This window comes from Carcharhinus amblyrhynchos, chromosome 30 (genome assembly GCF_965287045.1).
Source record: "Carcharhinus amblyrhynchos chromosome 30, sCarAmb.v2.hapA, whole genome shotgun sequence".
Classification (NCBI taxonomy): domain Eukaryota; kingdom Metazoa; phylum Chordata; class Chondrichthyes; order Carcharhiniformes; family Carcharhinidae; genus Carcharhinus; species Carcharhinus amblyrhynchos.
The window spans coordinates 28,739,684-28,758,143 of NC_137353.1; the positions used below are offsets into that span (position 1 = coordinate 28,739,684).

The following is an 18,460-nucleotide window of genomic DNA, read 5'->3' on the forward strand; positions in this document are numbered from 1 at the left end:
TCCACACACTCACCACCCTCTGAGTGAAAAATTGTCCCTCTGGACACTTTTGTATTTCTCCCCTCTCACCTTAAACGTATGCGCTCTAGTTTTAGACTCCCCTACCTTTGGGAAAAGATATTGACTATCTACCTTGTCTATGCCCTTCCTTATTTTATAGACCTCTATAAGGTCACCCCTCAGCCTCCTATGCTCCAGAGAAAAAAAGTCCCAGCCTATTCAGCCTCTCCTTATAACTCAATCCATCAAGCCCTGGTAGCGTTCTAGTCAATTTTTCTGCACTTTTTCTAGTTTAATAATATCCTTTCTATAATAGGGTCACCAGAATTGCACACAGTATTCCAAGTGTGGCCTTACCAATGTCTTGTACAACTTTAACAAGACATCCCAACTCCTGTATTCAATGTTCTGACCGATGAAACCAAGCATGCCGCATGCCTTCTTCACCTGTGACTCCACTTTCAAGGAGCTATGAACATGTACCCCTAGAGCTCTTTGTTCTGTAACTCTCCCCAATGCCCCATCATTAACTGAGTAATGCTGATGTTAGCTGTCTCTCCCTTTTCTTCTTTGTTCTACAGTTATATCATTTCTTTCACTTTGATTTTATGTCCCTATGGAGTTGGCTTTTGGCAGACGTGTTAATTTCCTTATCTCTGCAGTTCGACATTATTACTTCTGTAGCCCCATTGTTCTTTTTAGTTGCAAATGTAAAATGCTGACTTTCCACTGCTTGGCTAATTCACATTTCTCCAGCTGTCTGCCTCTAATCATGTCACTGTTTTACGTTGTTTTTTTAATCTTAATTTTCCCCAATTTCTTATCAATGTCCCCCACTGGCTGTGTGACATCTGTGAAGAGAGTAGCTATTTGAGTACATGATGCCATGATGAGACAGCTGTGGGAGGACTTACACTGTCAGAGCGGATAAGATCTTTCATGTGCTTCCTGCACTACAGTGCTCTCTTGACATTGTTGCCAGCCATACTGACTTCCCAGGCGACAGCCTCCAGGTCAGAGAGGTGATGTTCGGGTGCTTCCTCAGGTAGAAGACATGCCTTTGACTCTGGAACCAAGGTGCCAGGGGCCTGATGGCTGAAGTGGGGTGCTGCCTTCTTCATGAAGGAAGTGGCCATTTGCTTCTGGCTGGATTCCATGCTGATCAGTCTCCTGGCAACAGGTGAACTGGAGAGAGTGACATGACTTTTAAATACGGCGCTGGAAATTTTGAATTATGATGTGGATGTGCCGGCGTTGGACTGGGGTAAACACAGTAAAAAGTCTGACAACACCAGGTTTTAGTCCAACTGATTTATTAAATAAATCGGTTGGACTAAAACCTGGTGTTGTCAGACTTTTTACTTTTGAATTAGCCAGCAAACAGCGGGCAGACAAATCAACTCCTGACTCGCCAGGTAATTTGGAGAGATACACACTTTTGTGCATAATTAATGAGGTTGGAAGTGTGGAATCTGGTTCAAGTTCACTCCATTCCAGCCTGTGCAAACAGCACTACCAGAACCATCTACCACTGCACTTTAACAAAAAATGGAGAATCCTGCTTTATGACTTTCTGCTGAGCCACAAAGTGATACCGACACAGTCCCCGTAGAGTAATTAATGGACAGAAAATGTCAAAAGTTGAGAATAATGTATGGAAAAATCAGATGAGGAAAGAAGAATCATACGTCAGAGGAAAATGTTAAACTCTGAGCTGTCCCTTCAACTGCAAAATTTCTAACCTTATCTCTACCACCTTTGCAATTCAAACATATTTTTCTCAGGTGGCTTACGGACTGTTTATGTCACAAAGTATGAAGATGATGTCCAACCTGCTGTTTACAGATTTTCTTTGGATTCCTCTGTTCCCTTGCCATGGCATCAGCCAGCTACAAGGAATGGAGAGATCCCATCATTCAAAGTGAGTTCCTGCAAAGTGGCTTTTGAATAAACTAAAATTATTGATCTGTAATAACTGCAACAATAATTTCTTACCTTAAAGATAGTGTTTCTCAGAGGAAATGATTTTGTAGAAAATGGAAGGTCGAATGGATGGAATAAAATTATGAAGGATTTTATTATGGTCACCATGAATCAAATATTTCAACTTGCAGGAGAGTCCAAAACTAGGAACTGTCAATATAAGCTAGTCACTCATGAATCCAATAAGAAATTTGTAAGAAATTTATTTACCCATAGTGTAAAGAAAAAGCAAACCTTGTTAAACACGGTGTAGGTGAGGCAACTAGCGCAAATACATTTAAGAACAAGCTAATTAAGTACATATGAAAGAAAGTACCAAAATTTTAGATGTGGTATGGTGAGAGAAGCTTGTGAAGTACACATACTTGCACAGGCCATTAGAGTTGGCTTGTCCTTTAATGTAAATTCTATGTAATGATATCATCATATGCTATCAACATAAGCTTCCCAATGTATTACATTCATTGTTATTGAGCACAACGTATATCATATGCAAACTCCCCTAATGGCACCTGGAACAAAATGGGGCAATATTAGTCTCAAGTTTAATCCTTGGCCTATGCTGTAAACTGATCCCACAGTGGAGAGTTTTAAATTTGGACTCAGGATCCCTAAAAATTAGATCCAGTGACTTCAACTGAGAAATACAGAAGTGTGGACATCAAGGAAAACTAACATCGATGACCTTCCCCCATGGTAAAATAGAGGCCATCCCTCACTGTCACAGATGGTCACTTTTGCAGGTTACCAAATGGTAACCAACAACTCTGGAGAAATGTTGCAGCAAAATTCAGCACCCTCAGGAGGAAGGGTAGAAATTTTGTTGCTGAATTTTAGTATCCCTTGTCACTTCCCATTTCCAATCAGTTTCTACAGTATGAAGTCCCACAACACCAGCTTAAAGTCCAGTAGGTTTATTTGGAATCATGAGCTTTCAGAGAGCTGCTCCTTCATTAGATGAGTTACTCACCTGATGAAGGAGCAGCGCTTCGAAAGTTCGTGATTCCAAACAAACCTATGGACTTTAACCTAGAGTTGTGATGCTTCTTACTTACTGAGCTCACTCCAGTCCAACGCTGGCATCTCCACAGTCAGGTTCTAATAGGATTAGTCTTAAATCCTATGCAGCTACCTCCAGTAAAAATAGGACCCACATACTGGAATTTCCTCCCTCAACCCGTCCAACTCCCTGTCTTCCCTTTGAAACTTTCCTTAAAACAATCCTACCTAACTTTAATATCTCTCTTCTTGATTTGGTGTCCATTTTTGTTAATTATTCCCAGTGAAGTGCCATGGGTCATTTTTACTGCATTGAAAATTCCTAAGTAAATGCAAATTTCAATTGTATTGGTAACTTTGATTATCTCTTACTGCTTCCAAGGTTTACACAGTGCCCTATGGTAACTTTACAAAGAAGCTGACTGTCTGCTCTTCCATTGTTGGCCTACCAAGCCCCAAGTGTCCAGCGAAGTGGATGATCACATCATTATCCTGCAATACTAGGAAAGGCTGGAAACTTGATTTCCATTTCTATGCATCAGCCACAGAACAGCGTCATACTCAGTAAGTTACAAGTTTGGACCAAAGCCTGTTTTATTGACCGCACTTTCCACCCCCACCCTTCAACAACCTTTTCTCCACCCCGTGCATCCATGTATTCCCTGGATTATAGAAGATTAAAATCTTCACCTTAACTCCATTTAGGAAAATAGGAATTAGGAACTGAAGTAGGCAATTCAGCCTTTCGAGCCTGCTCCATCTTTCAATCAGACCATGGATGATCCCTTCTTGCTCTCAAATCCACCTCCCTACCTGTTTCCCATCTTCCTTTAACCTCTTTTATCTGAAATATATCAATCTCCTTCTTGAAAACATTCTGTGATTCGGACCTCACCGCGCTATGGGGCAGTGCTTTCCGCAGACTTGTGAAGCAGTTCTCCTCAGCTTTAAATCTATCGCCTCTCAACCAATGCCTGCGACCTCTTGTTTTAGATTGCCCCATAAGTGGAAACATTTGGTCTTCATTTAACTTATCAATCCTTTTTAGTATTTTTTATACCTCGATCAGATTCCCTCTCATCTTTCTAAACTCCAGCGAGTATAAGCTCAAACTGTTTAACTCTCCTCATACGTCAACCCTTTCATCCCCGGAATCAATCTGATGAACCTCCTTTGAACTGCCCCCAGTGCCACTACATCTTTCCTCAAATAAGGAGACTAAAACTACGCACACTACTCCATATGTAGTCTTACCAACACCTACGCAATTGCAGTAATACTCTACTTTTATTCTCCAGTCTTTCTGCAATAAATGCTAACAACCATTTGCCTTTCCTATCGACTTTCTGCGATTTATTAACAAAGACACCCAGATCCCTCTGCCCAGACACATTTTGAATCTAATTTCCATTTAGATAATAATTTGCCTTTTTTTGCCAAATTGGATAATCTCACACTTATCCATATTGAACTCTGTAAAATCTTTATCTCATCACTGCCTGTTTTCCCACCTATTTCAGTATTATCCGCAAATTTTGCTATGTTGCATTCTGCCCATGCTTGCACATCATTTATGTAGATTGTAAACAGTTGAGTTCAAGGAACTGACTTCTGTGGCAACCCACTGGATTTCCAGCCATTGGATCTGCGCAGACATTACAGTTACAGAACCACGGTTCATAAATGAAGTTAAAATGCAGATCAGCTTTGATTTGTTTGAATTGCAGATGGGTTAGAAGAATTGGGTGTCCTAGTCCTGTTCCTAACTGAACTGGTTCAGATTATTAAAGGATTTGACACACACACAAAATATATTTTCTGATGGGGGTCTCCAAGAGAATGGCACAGAACGTTAAATTTGAGCAAGGTCATTTAGGGGTGACTTGTTCACAATAAAGTAGTGAAAATCTGGAATTTTTTCACTCAAAAAGCTGTTGAATGTATGTGAATTGAAAATTTCAAAACACAGACTGTTAGATCTCATATTCTATTTCAGGTCATATACTGTATTTGTTGGATGAGCATATCTAGGAATACATTGCCAAGAGTTAGGATACAGATCAGTCATAATCTAATTGAATGGCAGAACATGCTTGAGATGTTTACCCCTGCAGCATCTGGAGAGAAAAAGTTTGTGAAAATATGCTGTTTTTGAGATAAGGAATTGCAGTGCTGGCAGAACAGACTCCTACATTTTGTACTCAGCATTAGTATTAGGATAAAGCCCAACGTGCCTCAGTTTAGTCCAACAACATGCATTAACCCAATTTCAGTGGAGCCCTTCTTTCTGGCATACCACTTCTCACCTAAGCATGCTAATAGCCTTTATTAATGACTACTGTGTTGTCCAAAATTGGTGGCAGCTTTGTACTGTGCACCATTACATGCACAACTGGATCAAGGTTTCTCAAGCATTACAGCTTACTGATAGAGAATTAAGAAGTCAACCTCTACATCCAAGTATGATTTGAAAATGGGTTTTAAAGCTAGTAGGGCAACATGCAAACCCACTTGAATAAACCCACCCATTTCAAGATACATCATAGTTACGTCTTATTTTTTCTACCATTGTTGATCCCAGAAGAACCACAAGTGTTCTGGTCACTCAGAAAAGTGGCTATTCTTAATTCATGAAATCAGGCAATGGGTGTTGAAAAAGTATTGAAAAAGCCTCATAATTGAGCTCAAACCTATCTTCATTCAACATTCATGTAAGGGTTCTTTCAAACAAGAGTACCTGTAATCTTTTCAGAGACAGAAATCATTCCAAATCCACTCGTCAATCCTATTCATAACACTCAACCAACGGAATTGAGATTAAGTTTTTGACAAGGGAATGTAAGGGATGGTGGAATAGTGATAACATCACTGAACTTTTAATCCAAAAGTTTAAGCTAACGCTGTGGGGACACAGGTTCAAATTCCACCATTGCAGTTAGTGGAATTTAAATTCAGTTAATAAAACGGGAGTTGAAAACCATTCCTATGAATGTGCCAAAAAGAAGGGGACACCTGCAACTATATACATGGTCGTTCAGCAACCAATGATCCCTGTCTGGCAGAAGTAAAAGGCAAACCCAACAGCTCATTGTCGACTTCTTCCCCGGTGGCTTCTTTCTCCTCGGCAATAGAAGCCAAAAGCTGCCTTGGCTCCACAATGATTGCAGGCATCCCTGGATCCGTCGCTGGTACACATGAATCTGCAGCCAAACACATCTGTTGGTTCCCTGGATCAGGCCCAGCTCTCTTCCTCAAATGATCCACATGTCTTTTTTACATGGTGACCTTGTACTTACAACACATATGAAACGTGTCCCGTTCTCTACAATCCTTCCCAACACCCAGGCAGGCCCATCACCAAAGTTTGGGGTAGCCATGACTGGATCATCAACCTCAAGTGCTCTGTTTCCTTTTTTCAAGTTATGGTGTTCTTTCTGAGACATTTGCCTAGCCTCCACCCTCCCTGACAAATCTGAAAATATCAAATCCCACCGGGTTCATAGGCATTGCCCTATAAATAATTCAGATGGTGTAATCCCAATGATAGCATTCACCATAGTATTATACAAAGAACAAAGAACAACACAGCACGGGAAACAGGCCCTTCGGCCCAATGAGCCCGCGCCGCCGTCCCACTGTCTCAGTGTACGATGACAAGTAACTTGCCAAACGTAAAGTCAATGGCTTGTGAGCTTGCTTTATCATTAGAATCTTCAAATGATTATATGCGTCACTCTGCCAAGTGGTAAGGGGCTGACTGAAAGTAGCATATACCATTTGACCTGACTAACTGGCAGAACTCCCCAGTTGTGCCATTTTCAGATACACAGACTTCAGGAATGCCAGGGATGGCAAGATCTGCCACAATCTGTCAAATGTGGCTGTGGTAGACTTCATTAGCTGGATGTGCATCAATAATGATAAGGAACATACACCTCATGAATGGTCCAGCGGAATCTGTGTAACTGTGACTATGGCTGGCCTGGCCACCCCTACCAATATTTGCTGGTGTTGGCATTGCTGAGTCTGACAACTCAGGCACTGACAATTCTCTCAATCTCCTTGCCGATGCCAGGCTACCAGATATAGCTTTGTGCCAGTGACTTCATCCTGCTGTGCCCAAGGTGTACATAATGAGTTTCTGTAGTAAAGGTCATTGTCCCAGGAGTGGCACTATAACACAAACCCCCAACAATAACACGCCATCCCCTGTCCTATGCTGAAAGTAGAGTCTGATCTGCTCTGACTTGTCATAGTGTCAACCTTGTGGCATCACCTTTGTAATTTTGGAAGCAATGAATCCCTATTGGTCCAGAAATTTTTATGGGCAGCTGAAACAGGTAAAATCTCTAGCAGGTGCAATGCCAACACTATTTCTTGTGGCACAGATGTTGAAGGTACATTCTGCTGCAGAGGGAGGTGACTGAGTTCATCTGTGTTTGAACTTTGCAACCCTGCTTTATGCTAAAAGAAATAGCTATACATAGCCAACAGCAAGACTAATCTCTGTACCCTTGTAGGGGCGCTCGGCAACTCAGGCTTATCCTCTTGGGACAATCCCAACAGTGGCTTGTGATTGGATGCAATAGTGAAGTGTCTCCCATGGGTGAAACATTTTTACAGCATTGTTGACTGTGAGGCAAACCTCCCAGAAAGAACACCATGACTCGAAGAAAGGAAATAGAGCACTCTCCTTATCAATTTAAGAATATTTCTTCTCCACATCGGATAAGGTTCTTGATGGGAACCTCTGTATTCTGTCTGACTTTTTGTGGGAAAGGATCGCACCCACTCCATGCGTCACAGGTAACTACCAATGGTTTGGTTGGACCAAAATATGAGTCATGTTGATGGCTGTAAGACTCTACTTTAGCAAACATCTCTTTTTGTGCCTTTTCCCATTTTCGTTGCTGATGTTTCTTCAGGAACTGATGTAATGGGGCCACAGTCATGGGGGCGTTCTGCATGAATCTCCCATAATAATTTACCATTTCCAAGGAAAGACTTTGGCTGGAATTCTCCCCAAAAAATTCCAAGTGTCAAATTCATATGAAAATTGGAGTAACTCATGCTGCTTCTTCAGTGCAAGTTCAAAAGAGAATCTCCCACACCCTGTGCACTGCGGAGTGCATTAGCGTGATTCACTCCAGAAATCAGGGGGCGGGGCCTATTCACGCTGAAGAGGTCAGCAGCATAGCACTGAGCAGGCCGCTGCACATGGATTGATCTGTCAGTGCTGGGATCGGTGCATGCACAGCGGCCCCTGTGCCAGCCTCCTGATTGCTGGCCAGCCCTGCAACTCCTGCAATGCCGGCTCTCTACGACTCAATCGCTCAATCGCCACGGCTCAATGGCTGGCCCCCATGCATGTCCAGACATGCTCAAACCCCTGCCACAATCCCGATCTCCTGCCCCACCTTCCTAAAAAAAACCAATTGGTGCAGCGGGACGGGAGAATTGCCCCCTTTAACTCTGTGATACTGCTAGGCTGTGGTACTCCTTCAATAGCTTTCATCTTGTTCTACAGGTCCAAGCCCTTGGCATCCATCTTGAAATATAGATTCATAACAATATTTCCAGTCAGTAAAATTTGATTCTTTTCACCCAGTCTTGACTCATGAGCTAAGATCTGTGACCCTCAATCACCAGAACTGGTCATTATTTGCAATTTACCCTACTGTCTTCAGTATTTTTCCAGTATAGGTTGATAAAGTGGTCTCGGAACAACTCAATCTCAATTGTTGCAGCCCTTTCTGGTGATATCTGAATGCTTATTCCCTTATGACTGCGGCCACAGTTCCGTTATCAACCTCCATCTTCAGGGGTCTGCCATTGACCATCAGGACAACCTCTCTAGGTGGCATCCTGCTGAGTTGGACCTAGTTTAACATACAAGTTTCGGATCCCTAATTCAGTTTCTCAGCCACTTGGTTTAATAGTGTTTCTTTAACTGTCTCTTTCTTTTTTGTGCACTCTGCCCTGCCTGCTTTGCTCTTCACCAAGCTTGCAAATGAGCCTTTTAAAGATGTAAAATTTTTCCAATGGCATATGACTTTTGGGAGTGCTCCCCGCTACACTGAAAACATGCACCTCTGGTTCTGTACTATCCCCCTCAGGCTCTGCTATACCCTCACTTGGGCTCTTCCACATAACAATTCACCTTGTTGGGCACGCCTTGCAATTCAGTCACACCTTTCTCAGCATATTAAACTTGCCTGGGTCATCTCTACAATTTTTTCTAATGAAATTTTAGCTTTAGCCCTCAGCTTTTTATACATTGAGAGGCTGTATATTGAGAGACCAAACAGCCTGTCAACATCTCCCCAAACATGGATCGAGTTCCCAGTGCTTTGCTAAACATCACAGCCTGACCATGAACACGCAGATCATCTCCCATGGATCCCCCATGGCAGAATGAAACTTGTACTTCAACATGATGATTGAAGGACAGGGGTTAAAATAGCCTTTGACCAGTCCCATTATTTGATCAAAAGACTTTGTGTCCAGTGCTTCAGGTGATGTTGGGCTTCTCACCAGGCTATTGGTTTGTGCGCCATAGACTGTGAGTAGTGTCATCTTTTAATTTCCGTCCGTAGTGATTTGGTTAGCCACAATGAAATAACACAAACTTTCGATATATCGTCCCAACTTTCAACTTCTAGGTTAAACAACTCTTATCTGCCCAATTAAAGACATCTTAATGTGTCTGTACTCTTTTCTTCGTGCCTTTAATTATCACTTTCCTCCCCCTCTAACTGCACAATCTCTTGACGACTGACATGGTTTTTCGTCATCGCCAGTGTAATAACTGGAGGCAACTCAATGTGGCTCCTACACCAAAAGGGTTTATTTAACTGTGATAACTATTTATGTCACAGGGTCTAAGAAACTTTGCATGTCTGCTCTCTTCTCCTCCCTGACTCAAACTGAATTCCTCCCAGTCACCAGGACTTGCACCCTTGCTCCCGATTGGCCCAGCTTCCTGTGCTTCCATTCCATAGGGTCCGGCCTAGAACCAGTTGCTCTTAAAGAGGCCATGTTATGACAGTAAGGTTTGGGGATGCTGGATCACTGAGGGCAGGCAGTATCATTGCCGAGGGGATAACCATTGTAGCCAGGAAGCCCATTTATGGGCCAGTGAGTATCCAAAAAAGAGGGAGCCTGCGGTGGACAGCCATTCCATTGCTGATAAAATGCCAGCAGAGGTGGGAAGAGACCCTTAATTGACCTCTTAAGTGCAATAATTAAGATCCCAGTTTGCAAACCATCTGCCCCTTTCCTGCAACTGGCAAAATGGTGCAGGGTGGATGGAGGTCAGCCAACCTAAACTTTTCCATGCCATTTTGTCAGTCATCCCACCTCTTAGCCTGTACCCAAAGGCCACATGAAATTTTAACCAGCTTGTCTGCAATTGAGCTGCCACTTTTTCCTAATCAAAGGTGATGAACAATAATTTCATTTTAGCTCAAAACCTTTCTTGGGGCTACCATTTTTAAAAAAAACAGAGTTGAGCAGGCCTTGCTTTATTGACTGCAGTAAGTAAGCAGAGACTATCTGTTTTGAGAAGGCCTGTTGGTCCCATATTTCACCACAAATTAATGTGCATAGCACAAAACATTAATTTCAACTCGAGCTTAAACCTGCAAACAGATTTCATTTCACAGTTTAAATTCTGTCTCTTTTAGAAAACTGTACTTTGCTCAGCTACGGAAAGCTCCTTATCACAGTCGGATCTGTATAGCACCACCTGGCTGCATTCTTAGTGCAGGAACCAATGGTCCTAATCAAGGATTTTTCTACGTCCCCTATGAGAAAGGTAAGTCAACAATAACGATACTGGTATTTATATAGCATCTGTAACATAATAATAGGTCCCAAGTCATTTCAAAGTTGTATTATCAAACAAACCTTGACACCACAGCACAAATGGGTATATTAGGGTGATGACCAAAGCTTAGTTGAAGAATAAGTTTTAAGAAGCTTCTTAGAGATATTGAGAGGTTTAGGGAGGGAATGTTCGAAGCGTAGGGCCTTGGCAGCTGAAGGCATAATTATCATGGAGTGATTAGAATCAGGGATGCACAGAAGATCAGAATTGGAGAAGTGGGGATATTTCAGAAAGTTTTAAGGTTGGAAGGGAGAGAGAAGGATGACAACATGGAAGGATTTGAAAACAAAGATGTGAATTTTAAGATCAAAGGATTGCTTGATTAGTAGGTTGCAGGTCAATAAGATCGGGGATGATGAATTTAGTGTGATTTGGGACACAGACAGCAGAGTTTTAAATGACCCCAAGAACATAGAACATGGGAGTTCAGGAATTTCTTAGAATAGTCAAGTCCAGAAGTTACAAAGGCATGGATAAGGTTTCAAAAGGAGATGAGCTGAAGCAGGGACAATGTCAGGTGATATTACCAAGGTGGAAATCCGGCAGTCTCAGTGATGACACAGATATGTGGTTGGGAACCCATCTTGAGGTCAAATAAGACAGTAAGACTGCAAACAGTCTGATTCATCCTCAGAGACATTAGGAGAGATATGGAATCATAGGCTAGAAAGGGACCAAAGATGATAGGCGGGATTTTCCATGCCTCCTGGGGTGTGTTTCATGGTGGCAGAAATGGCCTGCCATTGGCCAATGGCAGAATCATCTGGTGGGTTTTGCCATCAGTGGAATTAGAAGATCCTGCCAAAGAGAACAGCCAAAAAATTCCAACCAACAACTTTGATCTTGAATATTTAATTGATGTAAGTTACTGTCCACCCAGCACTGGATGTATACAAGCAGCATGATGATTCAAAAACAGTAGCAGCGTTGAAAGAGACCCTGGTGAGGTAAAGCTGGGATGCATGTCATCAGTGCACATATAGAAACCGATACTCTGTTCTCTGTTTTGGAGTTGTCGTTGAGAGGCATGATGTAGATGAGCAATAGGGGAGCAATAGGTGGTTGGTTGGTCGAGGTTGTGGGTAAGACAAGGATACATTTTTGGAGGACACCAGCAGTTGCCCTTTCCTAGAGCCAATATAAACCTTTTGATACGGTGAGCACTGTTTCCTAAATGTTCCCCTATTTAACCTTCCTCATTCCCTAGAACTAGATCGAACAATGCATCTTCCCTCAGTGTACTAGTCAAGAAAATTCTCCTGTATGCAATTCAGAAGGTCTTCCCATTCTCTGTTCTTTATACTGTTAATATCCAAGTCTATGTTAAGATAATTGATATTTAAGGAAGTGAGAGTGGATATTACAGATTGCTGGTCACAATCTTTCAGTCTTTCCTAGACTCAGAGGAGGCGCCAGAGAACTGGCAAGTTGCAGACATTACACCCTTGTTCAAAAAACTTGGAAAATATGGTAAACTGTGAGAAGGATGGTGAAAGACTTCAAGCAGACATGTACAGGCTAATGGAATGGGCAGGCATGTGACAGTTGTAATTTAACATAGAGGTGTGGTTATATTTTGCTAGAAAGAATGAGGAGGGGCAAGATAAACTGAAGGGTACAATTCTAAAGAGGGTGCAAGAACAGGAAGATTGGAGAGGATATGTGCACCAACTGTTAAAGTTGGCAGGGCAGGTTGCGAAAGTAGTTAAAAAGGCACATGGGATTTTGAGCTTTATAAATAGAGTACAAACAAGAAAGCTATAATGAGATTTTTATGAAACAGTAGTTTGGCCTCAAGTGGCATTATGTCCAATTCTGGGCACTACACTTTAGAATGCTTACAGGGATAATGGACTTCAGTTCCATTAATAGATGGGAAAAATTGGTGTAGTTACTCTCCTGTTAGAAGAGGAGTTTTGAAAGAAGATTTGACAAAGATGTTCAAACTCGTGAAGGTCTGGACAGACTAAATAGGGAAAAGCTGTTTATATTGCAGAAAGGTTGAGGACTAAAGGACACAGACTGGAATTAATTTGCAAAAAAGTTAAAGGTGACATGAGGAAGAGCTTTTACATGCAGAGAATGGCTACCGTCTGTAATGCACTGTCTGAAAGTGAGAGAGAGGGAGATTCACTCAGCTTTCACAATGGAATTGGTTAAGCATCTATGTACATGCATTCCAAGGTCTCTCTGTAAGGCTGAATAAATTATTTAAATATATTTAGATTAGCGAGCCCAAGACTCCATCGTCCACGCTCACTTGCCTGCATGGAGAGGTTCTCTCCGGCAAGAATCACAGCTGGTCCCCACCACTAGGGACCAGATGTGATTGACTCGCTGATAGAACCAGAGGCCATTTAAGTCGCCGAGGGAGGTTGGAGATAAGGTGGGGTGCCTCTTCGACAGTGCCAACCTGGCACCCTGGCACTGCCCATTGGGCACCAGGCAGTGCCAAGGGAGTGGGGGCTGCTGGGGTGGGGCCAGACTGGGTGGGCCGCTCAATGGCTGTGGGAGTACCACTATGCACTCTAAATTGCAATCAGGGGAGGGAGCTGGGATTTGCAATTAGTAGAGGGAGGAAGGGAGCCTGCTGTTACTCTGCATTTGTGATTGATAGGGGCAGGGAAGGGGGTTGTGGGGGTTGATCTGTCCAGGCAGGGGAACTCTGGATAGGACACAGGCCTCCACGGTCGCTGGGGGGAGAGTCCTATGTTTAGGCCATGGAAGTCAAATGAAAGCAGCAGTGTGTGTGACAGGTCTCTGTGCTCTTAGAGCAGAGAGACCTGCACATGCGCAGTGGCACTCTCTGCTGCTGTCACCCTGCTTTCTGGAGATCTAAGCCCCTGCACCCTTCTCCTGCAAACGAGAAACGGGTTTTGAAGTTTTTTTCTGCTCTAAGTCATAAGGTTGCAGATTTGGACTGACCCACAAAATGGATCAGAAATTCTCCCATTTTGGACTTTGTGTCTTTTCATAAGATCACCCCCTACGTATTTGATGGCTTTCTGGAAGAAGTATTTAGCTTGTCCCATTCCTGTCTTTCTGGACTTTGTGTCTTTTCATAAGATCACCCCCTATGTATTTGATGGCTTTCTGGAAGAAGTATTTAGCTTGTCCCATTCCTGTCCTTCTCCCCCATAGGCCTGCATTTTTCCCCTTTTGGGCAGGACATAAAGATAACATGGATTCAAAGGCTAATACTTTCATTCATCAGTCAAGACATAAGAAGATTAAGCTAGAGCTGTTTAAAACACTAGGTCAGACTAGGGAAGGTACAGAGGGTCTTTACTAGCTTGTTGCTATGTATAGAGAATTTTAGCAATGAGGAAAGTTTAAATAAGCTGTGATTATTTCTTTTGGAACACAGGAGGTTTAGGAAAAATTTAATTGAAGTGTACAAAATTATAAAAGGCTTAGTGAGCAGTCAATAACTAGAGGGAATAGGTTTAAAATGGTTGCTAGAGGATTAGGGGGTTTTGAAGAAATTTATTTTCACTCATAGAATGGTGGGGGTCTAGAAGTCGCTATCAAAAAGGGTAGTAGAGAATGAAACCCAGATCACATTTATAATACAGTTGGACATGCACTGTCACATTTGTGGGATGTTAGTGAAGTGGGATTAAGTTGGATAACTTTTTTTGACCAGCATTGATACAAAAGAGTTGAATGACCGCCTTCAGTATCACCAATGTTCTAAGGCCTGAACTTTTCAGATGGCAAGGACTCAACCCCTGTCATCCAGAGTGTTAGCAGGAAATGCATCCCTGACTCTGCAAGGTTCACTGCCATTTTACGCTCAATTGAACATTGATTGACAGCAAACAGGATTTCTGTCCACACTTGGAAGGAATCTCGAGAATTGTTGGCTAATCAGATTGGCTGGCAGCTGTCCCATCCTTCCTGCCACAGTGCTACAGGTGGCCAGAAAAGGCACAGAAGCATTGTGCCTGGGACAAAGTGTCACAAGCCAGTGTGTAGATAAGTGGCAGGTGTTCTGGGGAGAGGAGCGTAGTACTATTTTGAAGTAATTTATGTGTAATGTGGGGTTGCTTTGAGGCTGCATTTTGTTCCAGGACTCAATTGTAACTTGTAAGCATGCAGCAGAAGTTATACATGCAGGGTAACAATTGATTTTGGCTAGGATTGTGTTGCTTTATCAAGTTAATGGATTTTTTGTTTATTTAGGTTCTCCTGGGATTTTAGACTAGGTATGCAGAGTCATGTGAGTTTTGATAAGATTGATTGAGAGGGGCAGAGTCAGATGATTACAGAGAGGAGCTAAGCTTGTTGGGAAGCCCAGATTTATTTTCATTTTAAAATACAAGCAGTTGCTGCCTGGGCTGCCAGAAGAAAACGGTGTCTCCCTCTATCTCTCTCAAAAGGCTTTCTGAAAGCTCCAAGCATGGTAACCTAAGTCAAAACCAGTATGCTTGTGTTTTGCAGACTAATTTTAAAAAGATTTAACTCTATAAGAGAAATATTGCTTGATTAGAACTCATAGTGATGGCATAGCAGTTAAGAAAAGTGTGTTGTTTTGTTTAAGTATTGTCCAATTGTTAAAAGTTGAGCTAATTCATTGGGTTGTTAAAAAATGTTGTTTTGATAAAAGCTTCTTTGTCAGAGAAAGAGTGCATCTGGAGTGAAACATCTTGTCCTCACACTAATGTCAAAATTAGTAAATTTTGGGGGTCTGGTCTGATTCATAATATACATTGGGGTTTCTGATCAGTATCCTAACAGAGCATAAATTTCCAACGAAATATGTTTCTGTGTGAGTTCAGAGCCAGGAAATCAGGAACGCTTTGAGAAAATTTGATCTGGTGAACTGGAGCAAGTGTGGAAGCAATAGAGTAACTGAATGAATGGTCAGTCTTAAGTGACAAAGATGTCCATGAATTCCACATGTTATTGGAGGTGAGGGTGCAGGAAACAAGGAAGAGGATAGTCAGGTAAAGAAGTATAGTTTTCTTTTAAGTCAAAGCAACGGGTAAAAATTTGTATTAAGGGCAATCCATGAGAAGGTTTCTATTCAAAGTATGAAGCAAGACTTAAAGAAAACTTTTCACCACCTCCGATTGTTTAATATTTTGTCACCATGAGACCAGAGGTTACAGGTGTGCTTCTTAGTTTTTGCTGAGCCAGTTGCATAACTGTCAGATGTTGCAACAGGTGTGGAATGTTGAAGAAATCTATTTCCAGGATCAGGCCAAGCTTAAGCAGCTTTCCAACATTGACCACCTAGGTCAACGATTGGCCCGACAAAAACTAAGAAGCACATCTGTAACCTCTGGTCTTGTGGTGACAATGTATTAAACAATTGGAGGTGGTGAAAAGTTTTGTTTAAGTCTTACTTTAGTACTTTAAACACAGACCAGCTCTTGGATTTTCTTTGATGCAAAAGGCAGATTGGTCCAGGAACTGTGTTTTCTGATGAGAAGGAGTTGCTGAACAGGCAAAGCCCATAATTTCATTGCTACTATCATTATCAGACAGAGCAGTGGAGTCCATGCGTGATCAATTTCAGGGCCAGATGGGATGGTGTAAGCTAACTCTCTTATATCAGAAATTTAAATAGCAACAGCAGTAATATGCTAGGTTACTGGTTAAATATTCATTGCATTACAAGCAAAATATTCAACAAAGTGTGAAAAAATGGTGTTATCTTTAAAATTAGTGCTTTGAAAAGAAGAATTAGAATGGCATCTTTTCCAAACTGTAAATGAGCGGGTGCATTTTGTGAGTTCAATCTGCTGCTGAGCAGTCTGGAAAGCTGGGCGAGCAAATATTGTCAGTGTGATGTCCAGATTAAAACCAGCCCTGATTTTAATAGGCAGAAAATTAAGAACAGCATGCACATAATTCCATAGAGTCAACACTCCCCAGAAAAGTATAGAATCATAGAATTCTACAATGCAAAAGGAGGCTATTCATCCCATCAAGTCTGCAACGACCACAATCCCATCCAGGCGCTATCCCCATAACCCCATGCACTTACCCAAGCTAGTCGCCCTGACACTAAGGGGCAATTTAGCATGGCCAATCCACCTAACCCGCACCTCTTTGGACTGTGGAAGGAAACCAGAGCACCCAGAGGAAACCCATGCAGACATGGGGAGAAAGTGCAGACTCTGCACAGACAGTGACCCGAGCCAGGAATCGAACCCAGGTTCCTGGCACTGTAAGGCAGCAGTGCTAACCACTGTTCCACCATGCCATCCAACCAGGAATGAGCTCTGAAAAAGTTGATGACCTATTCATTACCAGCATCCATCACAACCACTGCCATTGGTACTGGCCATGCTAAGCACAGCATCAAATAAAAGCTAGGCACTTTCTGAAAGATAGACAAGATAATAGGATAGGTTCCTGCTATCCCTAGTTCACTTGATTACAACTTTCATAGATGACATCTTGAAAAGTGTTATAAATGGAGAGGAGAATAGTGAGTGCGTTGGCGGTGGGGGGGGCGGGGGGGACGGGGGGGAGAGTGAAGTGGAGTGGAAAGTGTAGCCAAAGAATAACATCTTAAAGTACTTTGCTCTATCTGGTTTCAGAACGCCATTGCTGACGAACTGAAGCCAGGTCCTTCACTCAAGGACCTATGGATTATGTAAAGGAAAAGAGAGGAAAAAATGTTTTATTAAAAATGGTAAATAAAAGAAGAAAGCCTCACTTTTAACAAGACACAGTAAAAGTGAATAGAAATTGTGTCATATATTTTAAAATAATGCCCATGCCCATGTTTAATATGTGCTTCTATTCAGCTTTCTCACTGTCGAATGTCGAGGAGACACCAACCTTTGACTTCAATCCCTGCATGAATGAAGGCTGTGGGAAGCCAGCAGTGCGTCCTCTGGTGGATACAGGTGCCATGGTCTTCGTTGTGTTTGGGATTTTGGGAGTGAATCGCACAAGAAAGCAAGATAACCATGTGATTGGAGATATGGTATATAACTGATTTGTGTCATCTTATTACGACTTTAATTGTAGCCTTCCTTATCCAATGACCTGTTACAAAGTCACCTTGCCTAAATGTCACAAAAACTACAATACTTTGCAAGGTGCTTTTTATGTAAGAGATTCTTCCTTACAATGGCACTGTGAGGTACATGGAGGTGATTCAGTGGATATCCCGCCCTCAGTGGGAAGATGGGAATTATATATGAGAAAAGAATGAGCATATTTTCATTCCATGGTTTTGACCATTTCCAATCTCTACACCTCCAGTGACCTGGCTGAGATTGGGTACTGATTATGCAAACAAATAATACAGCATGTATTTAATCCAAAATCTCTGCCACTTGGAAGGACAAGGGAATCAGTGCACAGGAATGCCATCATCACCACCTGGCTCCCAAGTCATGCATCATTTTGACTTGGATATTTATTGCTATTTCTTCATCTTCACTAGGTCAAACGCCTGAAACTCACTAACTGACACAAGTGCGGGTGGCTACATTCACTGCAGTGCAGTAATTCAAGAAGGAGATTCACCACCGCGTTCTCAAGGGCAAGTAATAATACTGGCCTAAATTGCAATGCCTACATCCCCAAAATTATTTTTGTTTACATTTTAGCAAGATCCTGCAA

At 42.1% G+C, this 18,460-nt stretch overlaps 1 protein-coding gene across 4 annotated transcripts in view; it reads left to right on the plus strand.

The window, feature by feature from the left end:
- disp3 (dispatched RND transporter family member 3) overlaps window positions 1-18,460 on the plus strand; it is a 501,267-nt gene that overhangs the window by 431,480 nt on the left and 51,327 nt on the right. For all 4 annotated transcript variants that reach the window (XM_080214968.1, XM_080214970.1, XM_080214971.1 and 1 more), the window contains 4 exons: window positions 1,785-1,921; window positions 3,365-3,546; window positions 10,668-10,798; window positions 17,635-17,816. In XM_080214968.1, the coding sequence (XP_080071094.1) occupies window positions 1,785-1,921; window positions 3,365-3,546; window positions 10,668-10,798; window positions 17,635-17,816 (632 nt within the window). The remainder of the gene's footprint in view (window positions 1-1,784; window positions 1,922-3,364; window positions 3,547-10,667; window positions 10,799-17,634; window positions 17,817-18,460) is intronic.